Below are 21,899 nucleotides of genomic sequence, written 5' to 3'. Positions count from 1 at the left end.
GAGCTGCTAGCCAATCGGATGGCTGACAGCTCTGTATTCTGAGCAGTGCCAGTGAAAGCAACTGCTGGAACTACAGGGTTGGGGGTTGGGGAGCTAGGTTCAGGAGGCCCGAGGGAGAGTTAAATTGAGGCCTTATTTGCCTGATTATTGGATGTGACAAATCCAATGGCACTATTCAAAGAAGAGTGTTCCTGGGTGACCTGGCCAACATATGCCCCTCAATGAAAGCCATCAAAAACAAATAAACTGGTTGTTTGCCTCATTGATCTTTTTGAGGACTTACTGTGTGCAAATAGCTTCTCCATTTCCCCATAACAGTGACGTGCTTGCAAATAATTAATTGGCTATGAATGTTCCAAGCATGTGGAAGATCCTAGATAAATGCAAGTTTGTTCCCTCTTTCATTCATTTCTTTGTTCTTCCTTTCATTGGTGTTGAGCTTTCATAAACAGGGTTAGCCCATTGAAACTGAACATGATCTGGCAGTAAAAGTCACTGCTGATTAGAATCAATTCTCAGGTTTCCAGATGTTAATGTTATTCTCTGGTAACATTTCTACTGCAGTGTCTTATCTCTTTCATTTAATTTTGATGCTTCTAAATTTCTTTTACATTTAATGTTTGCAAAAATGAATTAGCTGATTTTGTATTTGTGTAGTACATAAAATTCATCTATTTCATTGATAATTTGAATATTTTTCTTGCATTTTACAGGCACAGAATAAAGGAAAGCTGCCTAGGAATGCGGTCTCATTTTTACCCCAGTTACCTGCGGTAATGTACCTTTAGATAAAAGTTTAAGACAATATACTACATTCTGGAGGAAGCTCATTATGGCAAATTATTTGAATAAATTTGAAACACACGATTACATTTCTAATCTTTCAGTTTGATTGTTGTGCATCAATGCCCAGGAACACTCAAACAGTATAACCATATAGTTGGCTATTGGCAGCAAAAAGTGTAACAAAATGGAATAAAATTATTACCCACATATTATACATGGAGTGATTTCAAGGAAGCAATTTAAACTTGAGGTTGTGATGACCATTCCAATCTTCTTGCAGTTGTTTATCATGTTATCAAATGATTGGATAAATTAATGTTATAATGTCACCCAAATACATAAAGTGAGATAAAGGTCATGGCTTGCGGCGGCAAATTCTATTTGCAATGATTACAGTTCAAAAGCCACCATAAAAATAATTGATATCTAGGATTTATAGTTCAGTAACTCTTTGGATGAAAGGTCACAGAGCTGAAAGGTTAACCGTTTCTCGCTCTGTAGATACTGTCTGACCTACTGAGTATTTCCAGCATTTTCTGTTTGTATATCAGATTTCCAACACCTGCAGCATTTTGCTTTTGTAGCTCTTTGAATGAAGTGTCTTTGACCTTTAGGGATGAGCAACCACAATATGATAGAATTTTACATTATGTTTGAAAGTGAGAGAGTTCACTCAAAATAAGGGTGTTAAAGTTGAATAAAGGAAATTATCAAGGCATGAGGGACAATTTGGCTGAAGTGGATTGGCAAAATACATTAAAAAATATGACTGTACATAGGCAATGGATCATCTTCATAGAACTATTACATAGCTTACAGCACCTATACATTCCTTCAAGGTGCAAAACCCCCCATAAAGTCAGTCAACAATGGCTGACAAAGGAAGTTAAGGATTGTATAAGACTAAAAGAAAAGGCTTATAAAGTTGCCAGAAATAGTAGTAAACCTGAGGATTGGGAGGTTTTTTAGAATACGTCAAAAGAAGACCAAGAAACTGGTAAAGAAAGGGAGAATAGAATATGAATGCAATCTAGCAAAAAACATAAAAACAGATTGTAAAAGCTTCTTTAGGTGTGTAAAAAGGAAGTGTTTGGCTAAGACAAATTTGGGTCCATTACAGGCAGAGACAGGAGAATTCATGATGAGGAATAGAGAAATGGCAGAGAAACAAAATGGTTACTTTGTGTCTGTTTTCACTGAGCAAGATAAAGGAAATCTAGATTTGGAGATGCAAGGGACTAGGGAGAATGAGGAGTTGAAGGAAATTAGTATAAGTAAGAAGGTTTATCGGAGAAATTAATGGGACTGAAACTTGATAAGTCCCCAGGACCTGACATTCTGCATCCCAGAGTGGTGATAATGGATGCATTGGTGATCATTTTCCAAAACTCTATAGATATAAATTGGAAGGTAGCAAATGTCAACCCACTATTTAAGAAGGGAGGGAGAGAGAAAACAGGGAACTACAGACCTGTTAGCCTTACATCAGTAGTCGGGAAAATGCTAGAATCTATTACAAAGGATGTGATAAAATCATGATCTGATTGGGCAAAGTCAGCGTGGATTTTCAAATAGGAAATCATGTTTGACAAACTTGTTGGAGCTTTTTGAGGATGTTACTAACAAAATTGATAAAGGAGAGTCGATGGACATAGTATACTTGAATTTTCAGAAGGCTTTTGATAAAGTCCCCCACAGCAAAATAAAAGCACATGGGATAGGAGGCAAAATACTGGCATGGATTAAGGATTCGCTAACAGGTAGAAAACAGAGAGTAGGAAGAAACGGGTCATTCTTGCATTGGCAGGCTGTGACTAGTGGGATACCGCAAGGATCAGTACTTGGGCTTTTCACAATATATATCAATGATTTGGATGTGGAGACCAAATGTAATTTTTCCATGTTCACAGATGATACAAAGCTAGGTGGGAATGTGTGTTGTGAGGAAGATGTAAAGCAGTTACAAGAGGATTTGGACAGACTTAGTGAGTGGGCAAGAGCATTGCAGATGGAATATAATGTGGGAAAATGTGAGGTTATCCACTTTGGTAGAAGGAATATATGTGCAGAGTATTTCCTAAATGGTAAGAGATTAGAAAGTGTAGATGTACAAAGGGACCTGGGGTACTTGTCTATAAGTCACTGAAAGCTAACATGTAGGTGCAGCAGGCAATTAGGAAGGCTAATGGAATGTTAGGCTTTATCGCAAGAGGATTTGAGTGCAGGAGTAGTGAAGTCTTACTTCAATTGTGTAGAAGCTTGGTTAGAACGTACCTGGAGCACTGTGTGCAGTTTTGGTCCCCTCATCTTATAAAGGATGTTATTGCTGGGAATGCAACAAAGGTTCACCAGGCTTGTTCCGGGGACGGTAGGACTATCTTATGAAGAGAGATTGGGCAAACAGCCTGTATTCTCTAGAGTTTTGAAGAATGAGAGGTGATCTCATTGAAACCTACAAAGTACTTAAAGGAATAGACAGGTAGATGCAGGTAAGATGTTTCCCTTGGTTGGAGCGTCTAGAACCAGGGGACACAATTTCAAAATAAGGGGGAAGCCACTTAGGACCAAGCTGAGAAGAAATTTCTTTACACAGAGGGTTGTGAATCTTTGGAACTCTCAACCCCAGAGGGCTTTGGAAGCTCAGTTATTGAATGTTTAAGGTGGAGGTTTCTGATTAACAATAACGTAAAGGGTTATGGGGGTAGTGTGTGTAAAAGGCATTGAAGTGTTTGGTCAGCCATGATCATATTGAATGACGGAACAGGCTTGACAGGCTGAATGGCCTTCTCCTGTTCCTATTAACACAATGATGTTCCTAGGAACTCTCTGCAGAGAAAAAATCCTCACCCATCCTTTTTCTAAACTCCAGAAAGAAATGGACAGGAAAAAGTAAAATAAGTCCAACGCTTAAAAGGAATACACTGGAGTGATTAAGATACCTTGTTAAAGTGCCTTTTTACATTGGTGGGCCAGATTTTTCTGAAGCTCAGCATCTCGTGGCTTATGCAATTAAATTTTTTCCTGCACCATTCAGCTTGAAGAATTTATACCGTCACTTGCTGGAAATGGGAGTGCAACAGGTCTTCTAGGACCTTAGTGATAGAACCAACAGTTTATCACCTTAACCAATATGATTAAAGGATAGTGAAAGAAATAGAAGAATGACAGAGAAGGAGGACAAATTAGGTTGGATAAATTTAGAGTCAAATCAGGTACTGAAAGAGAAATAAAGAGAGGGAGAAAAAAGTTGGATTGAGAGAGGAAAAAGAAAAGTAAAAAAAAGTAAAATCTGAAATTTTAACAATTTCTAAGGATTAGTTATATACTATGAATCAAACTGAACAGATAAATTGGAACAAAGAGTTTGATTGACATTTCATCGGCAATTATGTTGTTAAGAGGGTACCTGTGCTCTTAATTATAAGCCCTAATTTTCTGTGTTGGGTTTTCTGGGTAATTAATGTGTAACTTCAGAAAGTTCTTAAAAATAGTGAGTGGCTAGGGGTGAGATGCTGTTTGTGCAAAGCAAATGGTGGGACAGTGTAAGACCACCTATCTCTTCATCCCCTGAACTCGCTGGCTGATCTGCGTTATCAATGTAGTTAACGTGCTGTTATTTTTCCTGCAAGATGGATCAATCATCTTTTACCACTACTCCTTTTTTCTTTGCTTGCATTGTTAATCTGACACTGATGCTTGGCCATGTTGTCCCCTTGGACTACATTGTACTCTCTTTGTATCTGCCTAAGGTTATTGTTGTGCCCATTCTAATTGTCTCCCATTATATCAGCTGCAACTATGCTGTCTTTCTTGCTTTTCCTGTAAAGCAAAACAAACCTTTTAAAACTGGTTATACATTTTCTATCACTACATCATAGGTAGAGAGTCAGTGGTGTCCTAGTAAGACATTTTTTGCAGAAATTATAAGACATATTTTGAAACCTATAATGGTTACTCAGCCCTTCTTCTTGAGTACTCTGCCCGAAGGCAGGTCCAACTCATAGCATCATGATCTCCACCATGGGTAGGGCAAGGAGGCAGGCCCCGAATTTACCACACCTGAGGATCAAACCCCATGCTGTTCGCACCAATCTGATCCACACCAGATCAGGACTGCCAAGCAGCCCCCTGAGGAGGGGCCGTGGTAACATACACTTTTACATGCATGTTGTAGCTCGGAGCTATGGATAGGGATAGTAGAGGCTCCAATTTCTTTCCATCACATGGCTGATCAGGAATCTCCCACTCTTACCGCCTGCCATTGGCATATATTGAAAGGATTTACAAATTTATACTCAACCTGTTTGGTCACGTTTTGATCACACCTTCCTTGGCCATTGAGTGCTGGCGTGGGACTTGAACCTGGAGCCTCTGGCTTAGAGGCAGGGACACTACCACTGCACCACAAGACCTCCCACTCAGCACTAATGATGTCAAAATATTTTCAGTACTGTTTTGTTACTTTTTTTCTCTCTGTATAGGCTTCAAAATCTATTTTTATTTCAGTGAATAGTAGGAGACGTGATTATTCTTATCCAGCTATTTCAACCCATCATAGATCCAACATAGATATGAATATTAGTTGCTAACTGCAGAAACTTAAGATAATGCTACCTTTAAATTTTATTGCTTTGAAACATTGTATATTTGTTAAATGTAAGATAGCCATTGTTTAAAATATCAATAAAGCAATGATAACTACTGTAGAAGTAATTGCTTCAAGGAACTTTAGCAGCAATATAATTGTGCTCAGTAAATATTTAAAAACAACCTCCCAAAGCACAACACATAATTGCACCTATAATGAAAAGTAGTCTCTTAAAGAAAGCGACCACTGTTTTTAGTTATGTTTGTACAACTTTTCAGAGCCGGTCCAAGCCACTGTGGCAATCAACCTCACCTTCTTTCTTCCTTCAAGCTGAGGATGAGCAAAGTGATTTAACAAGTGAGTTTGAAATCACAGATATATAGCAATTGTATTCAATTATAATGAATAGAGAGAGAATCATATTCATAAGGTATTCTCAAGTATAGATTTCATCATTGTTTTGCCATCAATCTTTTTCTCAATGACAATTACATTAGATAATTTGGAACGTTTTCACTTCATTGAAAATAAAGTTTTGACACCTTCACCCCAAGAGGCACTGGCACCAGTACTGGGTCATGAAGGAACTCTACCATTGGGGTGGACTCCACCCAAACTGCAATGAGTCCTGTGGTCTTGTGGAACAGGGAGTTGGCATCAGCTTTAAATTGATGAAGGATAGGAGCAAAGTACAAGAAATGAGACACATTTGAATATAAACAAAACAGTAATAGAGAGCATAAAACAAACTGAGCCAGACTCATACTCTAATGCTGTGCTGAAGGAGTACTGCACTTTCGGAGATGTCACTTTTTGGGTGAGACATTAAACAGCTGTTATTTCAAAGAAGACTAGGGTAACTATTCCCACTGTCCTGACTAATACTTCTCCCTACGTCAGCATCTTAAAAATAGGTGATCTGGTCATGATCACTTTGCTGTTTGCGGGGTCTTGTGGTGTGCAAATTGACTGTCTCGTTTCCTACAATTCAGTAGTGATTAAACTTCAAAAGTACTTTATTGGCTGTGCAGAGTTTTATTTTGACATCCTGAGGCTGTGAAAGGTGCTATTATAAATGCAAATCTTTCTTTTGTTTCTTTATAGGAAATAAAAGTAGGGGAACATCTGGGCAATAGTGAGAATAATATAATGTACTTTAAGATAATAATTGAGAAGGAAATAAGCATCATAAAGACAAAGGTAATAGATTGGAGAACAGAGTCAACCAGAGCCCAGAAAAAAAATTCTGCTTAAAGAAAACAAGAACATCTAATGAGAAACAATGGATAAAAAAGGACATTCAGGAAAATTTGAGAGTAAATAAAGCAACACTGAGTACATGAAAAGCAGGGAGAGCATGACCAGGTAGAATATGATGGGATTAGGAGAGAAATCAAAAAAACCAATTAGGAAGGCAAAAGGAACTATGAAATTAATTTATCAAGGAACATAAAACACTAAAATATTCTACAGTCACATAAATAAAAAAGGTAAGCTGGGATGGGAATAGAGCCACTAATGGTTTGGTGGGATAAAATCACATACAGCACTAGCAAAATGGCAGAAATATTAAAAAAAAATTTGCTTCAATATTTATCAGGGAGGCTTATCAAGTGGGCATGGGAGGGTGAGCTGGTTCCAGGAGGAAAGGAGTAACAGTTGTTTTATTAAATTGTTTGTGGGTGGAGTCTGTTCAATTCTTTTCAACTTCATTCTGGACTCAGGCCTAGGGCTGAAACAAGTTTGGACAAATTCTGAATATTTGAGCTTTGCTCATTTATTATATTGAAAAGACATTACATTTGTCTAAATTCATATAAAATCTGATGCCCATTTTGTACAATTAACAAAGAGGCACTGTTTCTCATAAAAATTGTATTAAGAAAAGTTTAAAATTCCTATTGGAAATTAAGCACAAATGATTCAGTATTGGTTAAAATTTAGTAACTTATCATTTAAATAACTGATTGGTGGTGGTGGGAAGCAGAAGACATGGTGAATATGTATTTATAGATAGGAATATGCAGAATTAAAGTAATTATAGTTTGAAACTGAGGAGAAACAGAAGTGAAATTTATATTGATTCAAGGGGATACTTTTTAGGAATATTCAGGTTAACCACTGAAAGGCTGGTAAATTCTCGTAATGGAATTTTGGCAGTTAAACAGTATATAGCTTTATAGTTGGCCGAGAGAGTTTTTTCCAGGTAATTCTGTTTTTGTATAGCTTTATAGTAGTATTCAGAGGCATTGACAAAAAATGAGAGTGAGCCAAATGCAGTGGAACCAGTGCAAATTAAAATGGTATTCTAAATTGAGGGCAGGGTTTGAGGGTTATTGATCTTATGGTACATTAATCAGGAGAGACAGTTGATAATAAGTGTTAACATAAAATATCAATTAAATTAAATATTATTTTAAACAATATTTATTTCAGCAATCAAGAAAAGCCATCATACTAAAAAGCTGCATCATCATCATCATACATCATACCAAGTGTTCATTCTTGTTCTGTATGAAAATTCTAAATCTTTAGTTGGTTTTGTTGCAATTTTGACTGAAAAAGATGACACAGACCTTTTTTAAGTTCATTCTTTGGATGTGTGCATTGCTGGCAAGGCCAGCATTTATTGTCCATCCCTAATTGCCCTTGTGAAGGTGGTGGTGAGCTGCCTTTTTGAAATTCTGCAGTTCTTTTGATGTATGTATGCTGACACTGCTTTTGGATTTGGACCCAGCATAATCAAAGGAAAGGTGATATATTGCCAAGTCAGGATGGTGTGTGGCTTGGAGGGGATCTTGCAGTTTGTGGGGTTCCTATGTGCCTGCTGCCTGTGTTCTTCTAGGTGGTAAAGATCTTGAGTTCTGAGGTGCTGTCAAAAGAACTATAGCGAGTTCCAGCAGTGCATCTTGTAGATGGTATACACTACTGATGCAATGCATGGCTGGTGGAGGTAGTGAATATTTAAGGAGTTGGATGGGTTGCCTTGGCCTGGATGGTGTCAAGCCTCTTGAATGTTGCTGAAGCTACATTCATCCAGGCAAGTGGGAGTATTCCACTGACTTGTGCCTTGTAAATGGTGGGCAAGCTTTGGTGAATCAGGAGGTGACTTACTTGTTGCAGAAGTCCCAAGATCTGCTCTTGTAGCCACAATATTTATGTAACAGGTTCAGCTAAGCTTCTGGTCAATGGTAAGCCCAAGGATGTTACAGGGGTTTGTTGATGGTAATTCCATTGAATGTCAAGGGGAGATGGTTAGATTTTCTTTTGTTGGAGGTAGTCATTGCCTGGCACTTGTGTGGCATGAATGTTACTTGCCATGAATAAGCCCAAGCTGAATATTGTCCTGGTTTTGCTGCATGCAGCATAGATTACTTCATTATCTGAGGAGTTGCCAGTGAGACTGAAGACTCTGCAATCATCAGTAAACATCCCCACTTCTGACCTTAAGCTGAAGGGAAGATCATTGATGAAGCAGCTGAAGATGGTTGGGCATTTTTTTTTCTTGGAAAATCTGAAGCTGGTCAATTTTGCTTGATCCCCCCCTCACAAGAATATTTTTTATTAGTGGACAGATTTTAACGGTTGCCAAATGGGGGCCCATCTACTGACTGATAAGCCAGTGGTAACTCTGCCATGGCCATTTCTGGGAGACCCGATGAGATTTAATCCCAAACAGGCACTTATCTGGTTAGTGTTGGGCTTCCTGATTCCTGTGAGGGGAATATTCCCCTGGCAATCCTGCTGCAGGGTGGATGTCTTGCTTCTGAGAGCAGCCAGCCAACCAGAGGCTGGGAGCTGTCTAGTACAAGCAGAGTCACTAATAGTGGTGGCCACTGCCAATACTGCAGTGTAGCCTAAACCATGAATTGTCAATGAAACCTCAGGAGAACAGTGAGTGGGTGGGTTTGTCAGTGCCAGACAGGGAGGTTCAGGGGAGGGGTGTTTGATTTCAAGGCCAGCATGCTCTTCCATTAGGTGTAATCCCACACCTGAGCCCAGACCTATCTGCCAGGGATTTCCTGCATGGTGTGGTGTCACCCCTGCCTGCCTCTGGGCAGGAAGGCTGTCCTTGAGTTTTCCTGTGCTGGACTAAATTGGAGGGAGGTGGGAAGTCAGCGGCATCTCCACCCACTCCTTCCCTCTAGATCACATGGCCCACTGCCACCCCCCCCCTCCTCCAAACCTGCCTCCGGGGAAGGCAGTAAATTCCCAGTGCCTCATACTTATAACATTTCCAACACATGATCAACAGTTGGGCTGCTATAGGATTTTTAGTAGCCGTTTATGATATGAGACAAATTGATGTAATAGCTTCACTGTGAGCTTTAATCTGTGAATAATGGAAATGAACCATTGCAAATTGTTTTGCTGTGCTTAAAAATGAAAACAACATCCTGTACAATTTCTTGATCATAGGGGGTTCACCTCCCCAAAAACGTAAACGAAGCAAAGCTTGGGAGCCTGGAATTTCTGGTGTCAGCTCAGTTGGAGGAACTCGGTCAAGCTTTGATGGATTTTCTCATCCAAAGAAGGAACGTGAGCAGTTTAGAAGTGCTCTGGTTAATATCATAATGTAGGTACATATTCTGCACATAACGTGTTTAACCTTGCTCTAAAATGCGTTTTCAAAGACGGTGACATGATGGCTGATGTTTGAGCATGCCTGAGATTTGAAGTAAGTTACTCAAAAGCTCAAATTTGTAAGATCTGCAAAATTAGTACTGGGATTGGTTAGCGAAGTGGGTCAAATTAGCCTATATTGCACTGTGATGGCTGCAGCAATTTTGTATGGTCAGTTCATTTGAATAATTAGCATAAACTCTCAGCACAGCTGTGGCCTTGCAACAACATCCAGCTTGATAACGACATGCAAAATTTGATCAACGAAGTAACTCTTTCGAGTACAAACACGTTTCCATCTGTTCCTATTCAGATGAAGTTACATTGTTTTTCATAGTTTGCCATTGTGAGATTTGAACTCTTGATGTTTGTCCCTCAAATCACCACCCTCTTGTTTGTAACTCTTTTGAGTACAAACATGTTTTCCATCTATTCCTATTCAGATGAAGTCACATTGTTTCATAGTTTGCCATTGTGAGATTTGAACTTTTGATAATTTGCCATCGTGAGATTTGAACGTTTGATCTTGGGGTTACAAACCCAGTACCATAACCACTTGGCTATTTAGGCCAAGCACTTGATCAACCAAGTAGTTGCATATAATGGCCATTTATTGATTCCAGGCACAAATAAACATTGAAGTTAGGAGATACTTCAATGCTTCAACAACCAGCTTGTACAGTTTTAGATTAATTTCACTGTTAAGTGGATCCCAAGAATTCTGTCCCAGTGCAAAGAAGAGCTACTTCCAGTGCCATACGAATAATCTGTATCAAAATAGTATTCATAGTTGCTCTTGTATAATTAGACAATGTGCAACATGGGCATATTCCTGAGTGTGACAAGGTTGGATCACTTACAGAAGCTACCATTTGCAATGCCCTGCCTGCAAGAATATAAGATAGATCAAAAACTTCAATAAAAGTGTTAATTAAGCACAACATGGAGTGGATGCCTGAGGCCTACAAAATGCCTAAGGTGCCCAGTGTTCCTCAGTGATGGTGTCGTTGCAAAGGGGCCTGGGACACCTGGTTCACTGCAAATTAGCTGATATCCCATAATGTGCCAGGAGCTCCTGAGAAGAACTGCAGCTGCACAGATCCCATTTTGAATTAACAGAGACCATAATTAAATTTTTCTCACAAATCAGGCATCCTACTCCCATGCAGGGAGAATTTGCAGTCCTTCACAGGCTACTGATGCCTAACATTGCAATCCTGGTGTCCCAGCATATCAGGTGAGAGGTAACTAGAGTGCTGCAAAATTATGCAAATAGCTCGATCCCTATTTTAATTCTGCTTGTGAGGCAGCCTTGTATGTGATTTCAGGACTTGTAAGTTGTGCTTTTTTTAATGCATACCTTTTTGCTAAATATTTAAATGTATATAGTTTTAGTTTTCATAATATTGCTCCTGTCATATTAAAAGATGTAAAGGTCTCCCATTTATTTTATTTACTTTTGGCCATTTTAATAACAGGCAACATGATTGTACAGCTAGACAGCCTCCTGCTTTGGATGAAATTGAACCTTCAACATCTGGATCTCCTTCAACAGTGGAAAAGGACATTCTTGTGAGAAAAACATACTTGCTACTTAAAATACTTATTAATTTTCTTATTTATTTGATATTTTTGTACTTCTTTGTTCAACAAAATTTCTGAAAAGTAAGCACAATTTTTAACTTTATTAATTCAAAGCAACAGAGAAGAGTTGCTGGTTTGAAACTGCATCTTACTGTTATGTTTTTAAAAAATTATCTTGGACAGAATTTTTCCAGCCAGTGGAGGCAGGTTTGGGAGTGAGCAGGATGGGAAAATCCTGGAAAAGGATGTTGGGTTGGAATCCTGACATGATGCTACCCACTTTTGCTTTCCTCAAGGTGGCTTATGAATCCCTGTAGGTCTGGCAGGGAACTACTTGAGGTAGTTTAAAAGGCAGTTAAGATCCATTTTAAGCATGGAACCCTCTTTTCCAACAGTGCACTGGTCACATGATGTATCTGTAATTCACCAGGTTGGGGAAGGCAAGTGCACAGTGGGAAGTCATTCTAGGGTGAAACTGACCTGATAATGAGCAATATAAGGGTTGAATCAGGTAAGTCAAAGTGAAAGGCTTGCTCTGACAGGAGCATCTGATATTGTTGGTCAGCAACTTTGAGCAACTAATATATAAGTGCCTTCGATGTCTTTTAAGGTAATCTTATCTTATTGTCTGTGGTACTACCCTTTGACATGGAGTCTAAATTTTCTAAAGCTGGTTGGACTTGAGGATGGGGTGCAGCTTACTTCAGATCAGCAGTCAGAACAGCAGGAGCAGCATCTCCAGCAGCAGCAGTTACCTTCTCTGCAGCCATATGAAGCTGGACAAAACAGAGGGGATGGACACAGGGTTGCATCTCAAAAGACAACACCCTCAGCATGGATGAGCCTTCTCAACTTCTCTGAACAGCACTATACTGATGGCTCAGCCTCTTGCTGCAGGTGCATGCACACCTGTGCAATGTTTTGGAAGAAGACCCCCCAAGAGAAGTAGGTGACCACTCTTAGCCTCTAGTTGTAAAACCACAGCCCTCAGTTTCTTCACATTTGGATCTTTCCAGGACTCAGCTGCTCATATATGAAATCTCCCAATCGGCAGCCCACAATTACATCAGCCTGGTCACTTAAGCTTTATTTGTGAGGACTTGCAATTATATCAACTTTGAGACAGATGAGGTCAGTCAAACTTAGAGGGCTGTTGGCTCTGCTTCACTCACTGGATTACCACAGCCCCAGGGTACTGTAGACTGCACCACGTAGCAATGAAGGCGGCATCTGAACAGGCAATTTTGTCAATTGGAAGGGCTTCCACTCCCTTGATGTGCAGCTGGTAAGTGACCACTCCAAGAGGATGATGCAAGTAAGCACACAATATTGTTGCGATTCCTGTAGAGACCAATAACTTTAACAAAGAGATGGATTTTCCAATGACTAATGGAAAGAACTGAAGGACAGAATTTTGTGTTTTAAAACTTTTACTGCAACAAACAAACTAAAATCAATATAGATCAAACATTAATTAACAGGCAACTAATAAAATCAAACTAAAGAAGAGATAGTTGTTTGGTAGTACAGACTTGAGTATTGCTGAAAAAAGAGACATGCTTAAGTTTTTTGGCTTGCACTCATCAGGACACTCATGAGAATATCAATATAAGGGAGAAAACAACTATTTATACTGTATGTGAAGAGAGTGCTGATTGGTTGGCAAGAGGCGTGCCATGGAGAATGCGCCACTGATGGTGATCGACAGTTAACTGCCAAGCATTATCCGAAATTTAAACCAGGCAGCTTGACCCAGATTGGTCAAGATGTTGCCTTGAGGAATGAGTAATCAAATGGCTGTCAGTTATTTTGTTTAGCTGAAACAGGCACAAAGTATTTACTTGTTCTCGCTGTCTGCAAAGAACATGCCCTGTGTATTAATACTTGTAACTTCCAGTACACGCAAATGTTGTGAGCCCACCTGACAATCTTAAATTGGTTGCCAGTGTAATTCTTAGCACATTGAGGATTATTTAGCAAATGTCGTCCAATTGCAGAATCATGGACACCTGTGGTTTGAGTTTTGCAAGCACGGGCTGATTGGGTACAGCCTGTACCCTGTCCACTGTGAACTGTAGCTAGCTTTCGGTTCTGGGATTTTGAGTACCTTGTTGACATGAGAGCTAAGTGGCGGAAGAAGCGTATGCGCAGGCTGAAGCGTAAAAGACGAAAGATGAGGCAGTGGTCAAGGTGAACAACTGCTGAAGATGCAGTACTGATCAGTCTTTGTTGAATCTTACATGGCAAATGGACTCTGCGCTTCTGTTTATACATCTTTTTAAGACCAACAATTTAGAGGCACTTCAGATGCTGGTCATGAGAAGATCTTGTACATTGGTCTGTTGTGGTACTGTGCCTTCATGTACAGTAGTTGCGAAATAAAATGTGAACTGTAGCTGGGACATGCTGTTTCATATAATCTGCCAGTCTTTGGGGCATACGACCTACATACCTAGGACCACATTAGCACTGAAATTTATATGTCACATTACTCATTTGTGTGATAGGCAGAACGTCTTTTAGGCTAGATGGCAGATCTAGATTATTGGCGAATACCACTTGTGTTGCTACTGCATAGTGAAACGACTAGCTTCACTTGTTGCTCAAAGTTTTGAGATGCCTTGCCCTTCCAGGGTAATCGGAGGTAGACTGGACACTTTTCAGGGCCAAAAGTGATGGCTTTAGGCCTGTTCATGAGTTTGCGTGATATATAACACAAAATGACCTGATCAGGGTAGCCATTATCCTGCAGGATGCCTTTCATGTGCCCTATTTCAGCATCAAATTTGCATGGTGAGCAAATAGCTTGGCCCCTATTTACAAGGTTGCCCACAAGACCAATCTTATAGCATGTAGAACTATAAGAATCCCAATGCGTTTATAGACCAGTTTATATCGACCAGACAAATTTTAAACTGGACACGGGAGCAGGAGTGTCCATTCTTTCTGATACCAGGCTGAAGTCTGAATTTCTGCAGACATGTACCATTCAACTTCACAGTGCAGGAGGTATTCCACTCAAAGTGTGAGGAGAGATGACTGTTACATTTCATTTTGATGGTATAGAGCTCACTGCTACACTCTATATAATTCCTAATCAACATTGTTCCATGTTGAGCAGATAAGCTTGCAGAACTTTGCATCTTCTTTATTCATCAGTTGCAGAAGAAACTCAAGTTGACTCACAACACTGAATCAGTCTTCACACACAAAACCCCATCCCTATGACTACAGGAGGACATCGTAGATCTTTCATTTCTCTTTGAGAAGAGGCTAGATAAAGTGTGAGACAGGTGCCCCAAGGTTGAAGGTGATCAGCTGTATGAAGACATTCTAGTCCTTAATTTGCTCTTTAGAGAAAGAGTGGAAGAGGATGATAACCAAGATGCTACTGATATTGATGGTTTGATGCAGGAGGAGATCCTGAACCTTGCTTTACTTTTTGATGACAGCTTAGATGATGATGATGATGATAGCCCTCTGCTGAGGGAGATCAGCATATTATTGAAGAAATTGATAAAGAGGCAAATCTGTCTGTTCATTCTGCTGAAGACACCAATGACATACAACAAGAACCTGATGCAGCAACTGTTTTGTACAAGGAAGAACTGAGACCAGAAGTTCTTACTATTGCCAATGCAACCATTGTAGAACAAATCTCTGCTGTTGGTGAATCTGAAGTTAAATCTGGAGATCAAAAAGGTACAGAGGTGCTTACTATAGATCTTACTAACACCATAGGTGTACAAGAAAGTGTAATTTTTCTACCTCTGCATGTTTTGTTCACTGCTGTTGCTGGTAACAGCATACATTGTGATGAAGTTCCAGAGATGTTCAGGCCTGCTGAGGAGCAGATTCACATCAAAAGGAGTGTGCAAGTTGAACCACCTAAGAACTACCTAAGAAGGAATTCCTGCAGTGTTAGCAGGACAATCATCATTTTTTCTTCAGAATATTCTTTATCCATCTGATTTGTTTATGAATGAGGCATTACATAATACTTCGTTTGTTGTAGCACCAGAAGTTTGTAGACCCTCTACAGCTGTACAAGCCTTCGCAGGAACTGAATGAGCTTCATTCTTTCAAGCAAGAGCAGCCAACAGTCCAACATTTCCTAAAAAATATCTAGGTGAAGGGAAAAAGAAAGGAGAAGAAAATGAAAATCTCTGTTCATTGTCTTTCAACTGTGGACCAGAAGCAGAAATCTCCATCTACAGAGCTCGCTGCCTTCTAAGGAGAAGATTTGTGGCAAATATACATCCTACATAACCTCAAAGACAGCTGAGAACACAGTTGGAGATCGACATCACTGGTGCAAGAGACTTGGGGAATGTGGGGGTAAGTAGGAGGTGTAAATAGTTGATAATGAGTAGATTGAAAGACTTGGGTGGAGTAATATAAAGGGCTAATGGCTATTATGCTTGTAGCTAGTGTGCTTCATCAGTGATGTCAGATCACATGTAACTAGAACCTGAGGGAAGAATGGAGACCTGCTAAAGTCTATCTCTGTAAATAGTTATGAAATGTTCACCAATTTGTAGCAGCATAGTTTCCAACTCTCATCTATCCAAGGCACCCGGAGCCCAGTCGTAATAAAAATACAGTATAACCTTCCAAAAATTCCTTACATTCTGGAAGAGTTCCAATGGATTAGAAAATAGTAAATGTAACAGAAAGGAGGGAGAGAGAAAGCAGGAATTTTTGGGCCTATTGGCCTAACATCTGTAATAGGGAAATAACTAGCACCCATTATTTTGGAGGCTATAGCAGGATCCATAGAAAGTCATAATGCAATCAGGCAGAGTCAACAAGATTTTGTGAAATCATGTTTAACTACTTTATTAGAGTTATTTGAGGAAGTAACAAGCAACGTGGACAAAGAGAAATCTGTAGATGTGGTGTTTTTGGATTTCCAAAAGGCATTTGACAAGGTGCTGCATCAAAGATTGCTACACAAAATAAGGGTTCATGGCGCAGGGGATAAAATATTAGCATGGATAGAGGACTGGCTAGCTAACAGGAAGCAGAGAGTAGGGTAAAATGGTTCATTTTCAAGTTGGCAAGCTATGGGGCAAGTGGGGTGCCACAGGGATCAGTGTTGGGGCCTCAACTATTTACAATCTATATCAATGACTTGGAGGAGGGATCTGAATATATTGTAGCTAAATTTACCGATGACACCGAGATGGATAGGAAAGTAAGTTGTCAAGAGGAGGAAAAGGGTCCACAAAAGGATATAGCTAGGCAAGGTGAGTGGGCAAAATCTGGCCAGTGGAGTATAATGTGGGAAAATGTGAACTTGTCCACTTTGGCAGGAAGAATAGAAAAGCAATATGTTACTTAAATGGAGAGAGATTGCCGAACTCAGTGGTCCAGTAGGACCTTGGTTCCTTGATACATGAATTACAAAAATTTAGTATGCAGGTACGGCATGTGATTAGGAAGACAAATGGAATGGTGGCTTTTATTACAAAGGGAATGGAATATAAAGTAGGGAAGTTTAACCGTAGCTGTACAGGGCCTTGGTGAGACCACAAGTTAGCACTGTGTATTGTTTTGGTCTCCTTATTTGAAAAAGGATAGAAATGCACTAGAAGCAGTTCTTAAAGGTTCATTTGTTCATTCCTGGGATGAAGGACTTATAAAGAAATGTTGAACAGGTTGGGCCCATGCCTATTGGAGTTTAGAAGAATGATAGGTCATCTTATTGAAACATACAAGCTCCTGAGGGGGTTTGATAGGGTGGATACAGGAGGAAGTTTCCTCTTGTTGGGGAGACCAGAACAAGTTTAAAACAGTTTAAAAATAAGAGGTCTCCCTTTTAAGACAGAGATGAGGGGAAAGTTTTTCTCTCAGAGGGTGGTTTTTCTATGAAATTCTCTTCTCCAGAATGCTGTGGAGGGCTGGGTCATTGAATCTAGGGAGTCAAAGGTTATGGGGGGAAAATAGGAAAGTGGTCTTGAGATCATCCACGATCTTATTGAATGGTAGAGTCGGCACAATGTGCCGAATGGCCCGCTCCTACTCCTAAGTCCTATGTTCCTATGGGTACTCAGGTGGTGGACTAGAGTCCTGAGTTAAAGCGCTTACTTTATGTAATTAAACCCATTTCGGCTGTATTGATCAAAAGGCCCCAAGTTACCACTGTTAAGTTGATCAAGGAATTTTTAAAGAAAATTGTATTGTAAAACATCGCCCAAAGCGCTGGTTCATGGCAGATATTCTAATTGGCGTTACTCAAATGAATTTGAGTGGAAACGTCTCCCCAAAACAAACTTCAATGTTAATAAGACGTGAAAAGAAGTCAAAACTGTATTAATCAAAACATTATTCTTTTTGTTTGCTTTTTTTTTGCTGAACCACAAAATGGTTACTACAGATCAGATGACTCACAAGATTGGTCGTCTGTTCTGGGAGCTACCAATAGAAATTACAAGAATAAAGAGTTCCTCTCAGCTTAGTGGAATATCACACCCCCTTGTAAGGCCACATTATAATCACAAAACTAGTCAACTAACAGATGAACTGATCCTCCCAGCCATGGCAATAACAAAGACAAACACATTGAAACTCATTATACCTGAAGAAGTGTTAACAGCCATCATTTTCCTCCTAAGGGAAACAATAGATTTTGGCCAGAAGCACAGAAACTGCTTGTGAGACACCAGTAACTCATTAATGGGCCACATCACATAACCCAATGCTTCTAGCCTCTTGGATCGTTTCAATATTATATTTCTAGCCTCCCGGCTCAGACAGCTGCTTAAACACTAACTGGAAAGAATTCCAGCAGCTCCCGGCTGAACACTCAGCCGGCCAACATCTCTCAACTCCTCGTAGCCTGTTGATTTTAAGTCTCTAATCATCACCTACCAAATGGCCTAAGCACGGAAACCCCCATCATGCTGCATTGTCATTCATTTCGAGAATTTTTATGTTGTTATCTCCAACCAGGAACTCATCTGGACTGCACTCCGCCAAGAAGGAAACACCCTCCAGACTTTGACTTCCCAGACTGTGGAAATCACGTGAACTGTTATTCATTTATGTGGCTTTTTTACTGTTGTTGCCCATAGTTGAACATCTTTCTCTTTTCTATCTCCTCTTACTGTGTGTGTGCATGTGCGCATGTGTGCAGTTGCGAGCACTCTTCCCCCACTTCCCCCTCCCCCAGGTTTGAATGTGAATAAACCAACCTTCTGATTTAATTATAATGCGAGTTTACTGCGAGTTATTTTTATGGATCACACAAACAAAGGTTTGGGGAAATATGCCACAGCCTACTTTAAAAATGATTCAAAAACACCTCTGCTTCTGGACATATGGGGAGAGGGTAAAGAAGTTCAGTTTTTCTCTTTTTCCTGTCCATAACGGAAATTGGGAGGTCTGGGAAAAACCCATTAGAAGCAAACCAAAAGTTGACCAAACAAGAAAAATCTGACCAAAAATTTGACCAAAGTCCAAATTTAAGAAACAAGCTGAATCTGATACGAAAGGAGCCAATTGGAAGCCAAGGGGGGAAACTCAGTTAAATGGAGGCAAAATACTGTGGATGCTGGAAATCTGAAACAAAAACAAAAAATGCTAGAAAAACTCAGCAGGCCTGACAGCGTCCGTGGAGAGAAAGACACAGTTAATGTTTCGAGTCTGAATGACTCTTCTTCAGACCTTGGAAAACAGAGCAGGGAAAACTCAGTGGCTGAAATCATCTTTAAAACGCTGAAAAATCACCTCAGCAAATTTCCTTCCCCAACATGACAAAATGGCAAATTTCATTGCATAGATGTTGCTAAAACAAGGAGACTTAAATTGTGAGACACTAGCATCCCTAACCACAGAACAATTGAAAGCTGTAGGTAGGAAAATGCAAATAAAACTACCTGGTAAGTTTAAAAGTGATTTGCTGCAGCTGTTGGTAGAGCGTTTGGATCCCGCCTATCAACCAGAACAGCAGAAGAGGAGTTCAATCCTGGCTCTCAACCCCTTCCCTTAGCCAAATTTGAGCTGGAGAAGCTGAGAATGCAGCTAGAGTTTCAGGAGAGGGATAAGGAAAGAAAGAGAAGCTTGAGAGAGAGAAGAACTCCAGCTCCGAAAATTGGAAATGAAGCTAGCAACTCAAAGGCAGAGAGTGATTAGACAGATGGAAGCTGCTAAGGAAAACCTCTATCAGGTAACAGTCCAAACCTCCCTACCCCAGAACCAATTTCTGAGGCAATTAAGTAAGTTAGGTTGTTCCCAAGTTTGAAGAGAGTGATGTGGAATTTTTTTGGGCACTTTTTGGCTGTCCTGCTACTTTCTCAAATGGCCATCAGATATCTGGCCCTTTTTAATTCAAGGACAGCTACTGGGAAGGGACCATTCTGACTCTTGACGTGTCCACCAATTATGAACAGACCAAGGCTGTCATCCTCAGTACCTATGAGTTAGCCCTGGAGGCATGTCATCAGCAATTTGGAACACTCATAAGAAACCCATGCAGGCCTACATTGAGTTCGAATGGCTGAAGCAAATTGTGTTCGATCGGTGATTCCGCTCTTTAAAAATGCAGCGCACTTACATGGGATTGCATGACTTGATATTACTGGAAAAATTTTAAAACTGCTTACCCCGAGCCTAAGAATGCACTTGGAGGAGCAGTGTCTCCTCACAGCCAGGGATGCAGCCATCACAGCAGACAACTATGACCCCACCCATAGGCCTAGCAACTCAGGCAGGCCCTTTCCAAATCACCCCTTAAACCATTGGAATAATAAGAAGGGCCACATGGATATAACTGGGTCTACACCCATGGATTGCAGCAATTCAAGAAGTTAGCTCGCCTCCACCTCCTCAAGGCCAATTAGAATGGGCAATAAATGCTGGCGTAGCCAGCGATGCCCATGCGCCATGAATGAATTAAAAAAGGTGAGTGGGTGAGAAACCCTACTCAAGCTTGAAAGGAGAACATCCGGAGACTGGTGTGTCCTCCATTGTAACAAAATAGATCACTTCAGACCTGAATGCTGGAGGTTAAAAGGGAATCCCATGGGTCTTATAGGCTCCATTAGAGTAGTCTCCAGAAGTATGCCCCAATAGTTAGTTCAGCAGAGCAGGCAGGGACCCCCGCTGCAGAAACCAGGACTCCTGAGGGTATGGCCCTACGTATGGCTGAGCCAGACAAATTCCCAGAGAGCTTTTGGGGTTTTGTCCTTCCAGCAACAGTGTCCCTGTACCCATCCCAGAATGTGAGCAAGTCTGTTGCACTGCTCTGGGATACAGCGGCCATTTGGTCCTTAAGGTTGGAGGGAAACATAAGCCTACTCTCTGAATCCTCCCTGAAAGCTAAGGCATTGATTAGTGGATTGGGAGGAGAATATGTCTGTCCCCCTCGATCGGGTCCACCTGCAGTGTACCTAGTCTCAGGGCCAGTGACAATAGGGATTGTCCCTGAACTGCTGGTAGCAGGGATAGATTTCGTCCTCGGAAACGATTTGGCTGGCAGTGAAGTATTAGCTAGCAAAATAAAAGAGGCTGAGAAGGCTGGTGAAAGCCAGCAGGAATCTGTCGAAGTGCAGGGAACCACGAGAGGTTCTGAAGTCCTTCGAGGGGTGATAGAGCCCATTGCAGTTGGAATGGCTAAGAAAAAGCCACTTGCATTTAAAGAGGCCAAAAACAACCAGCTGAATTTTGCAGGAGTGCAGGAGCTATAGAATGTTCAGAGGTCCTGAAGAGTGGAATAGAACCTGTAACAGTTGAAATAGCTAGGCAAGTGATGCTTGAATTTAACAAAGTTGAAGTTATGCCAGTAGAGTTAAAAGAGGTCCAGGAAGGGCCGGCTGAATTTAACACAGACTCAAAGAACAACCCAGATATTAGAGATAAAAACAAAAAAACTGCGGATGCTGGAAATCCAAAACAAAAACAGAATTACCTGGAAAAACTCAGCAGGTCTGGCAGCATCGACGGAGAAGAAAAGAGTTGACGTTTCCAGTCCTCATGACTTGATATTGCTGGAAAAATTTTAAAACTGCTTACCCCGAGCCTAAGAATGCACTTGGAGGAGCAGTGTCTCCTCACAGCCAGGGATGCAGCCATCACAGCAGACAACTATGACCCCACCCATAGGCCTAGCAACTCAGGCAGGCCCTTTCCAAATCACCCCTAAAACCATTTGAATAATAAGAAGGGCCACATGGATATAACTGGGTCTACACCATGAGGACTCGAAACGTCAACTCTTCTTCTCCGCCGATGCTGCCAGACCTGCTGAGTTTTTCCAGGTAACCCAGATATTAGGTTGGCACATACAATTTTCCCAGAATTAAACGGGGGCGAGAGA

At 40.6% G+C, this 21,899-nt stretch overlaps 1 protein-coding gene across 1 annotated transcript in view; it reads left to right on the top strand.

Moving 5' to 3' along the window:
* dnah7 (dynein, axonemal, heavy chain 7) overlaps positions 1-21,899 on the top strand; it is a 616,407-nt gene that overhangs the window by 1,963 nt on the left and 592,545 nt on the right. The window contains exons 2-5 of the mRNA XM_041200170.1: positions 714-773; positions 5,653-5,731; positions 9,794-9,950; positions 11,476-11,569. Of these exons, the coding sequence (XP_041056104.1) occupies positions 714-773; positions 5,653-5,731; positions 9,794-9,950; positions 11,476-11,569 (390 nt within the window). The remainder of the gene's footprint in view (positions 1-713; positions 774-5,652; positions 5,732-9,793; positions 9,951-11,475; positions 11,570-21,899) is intronic.

The sequence above is a fragment of the Carcharodon carcharias genome, chromosome 12, assembly GCF_017639515.1.
Source record: "Carcharodon carcharias isolate sCarCar2 chromosome 12, sCarCar2.pri, whole genome shotgun sequence".
Taxonomy (NCBI): Eukaryota; Metazoa; Chordata; class Chondrichthyes; order Lamniformes; family Lamnidae; genus Carcharodon; species Carcharodon carcharias.
This window is presented reverse-complemented; position numbering and strand designations above follow the sequence as displayed.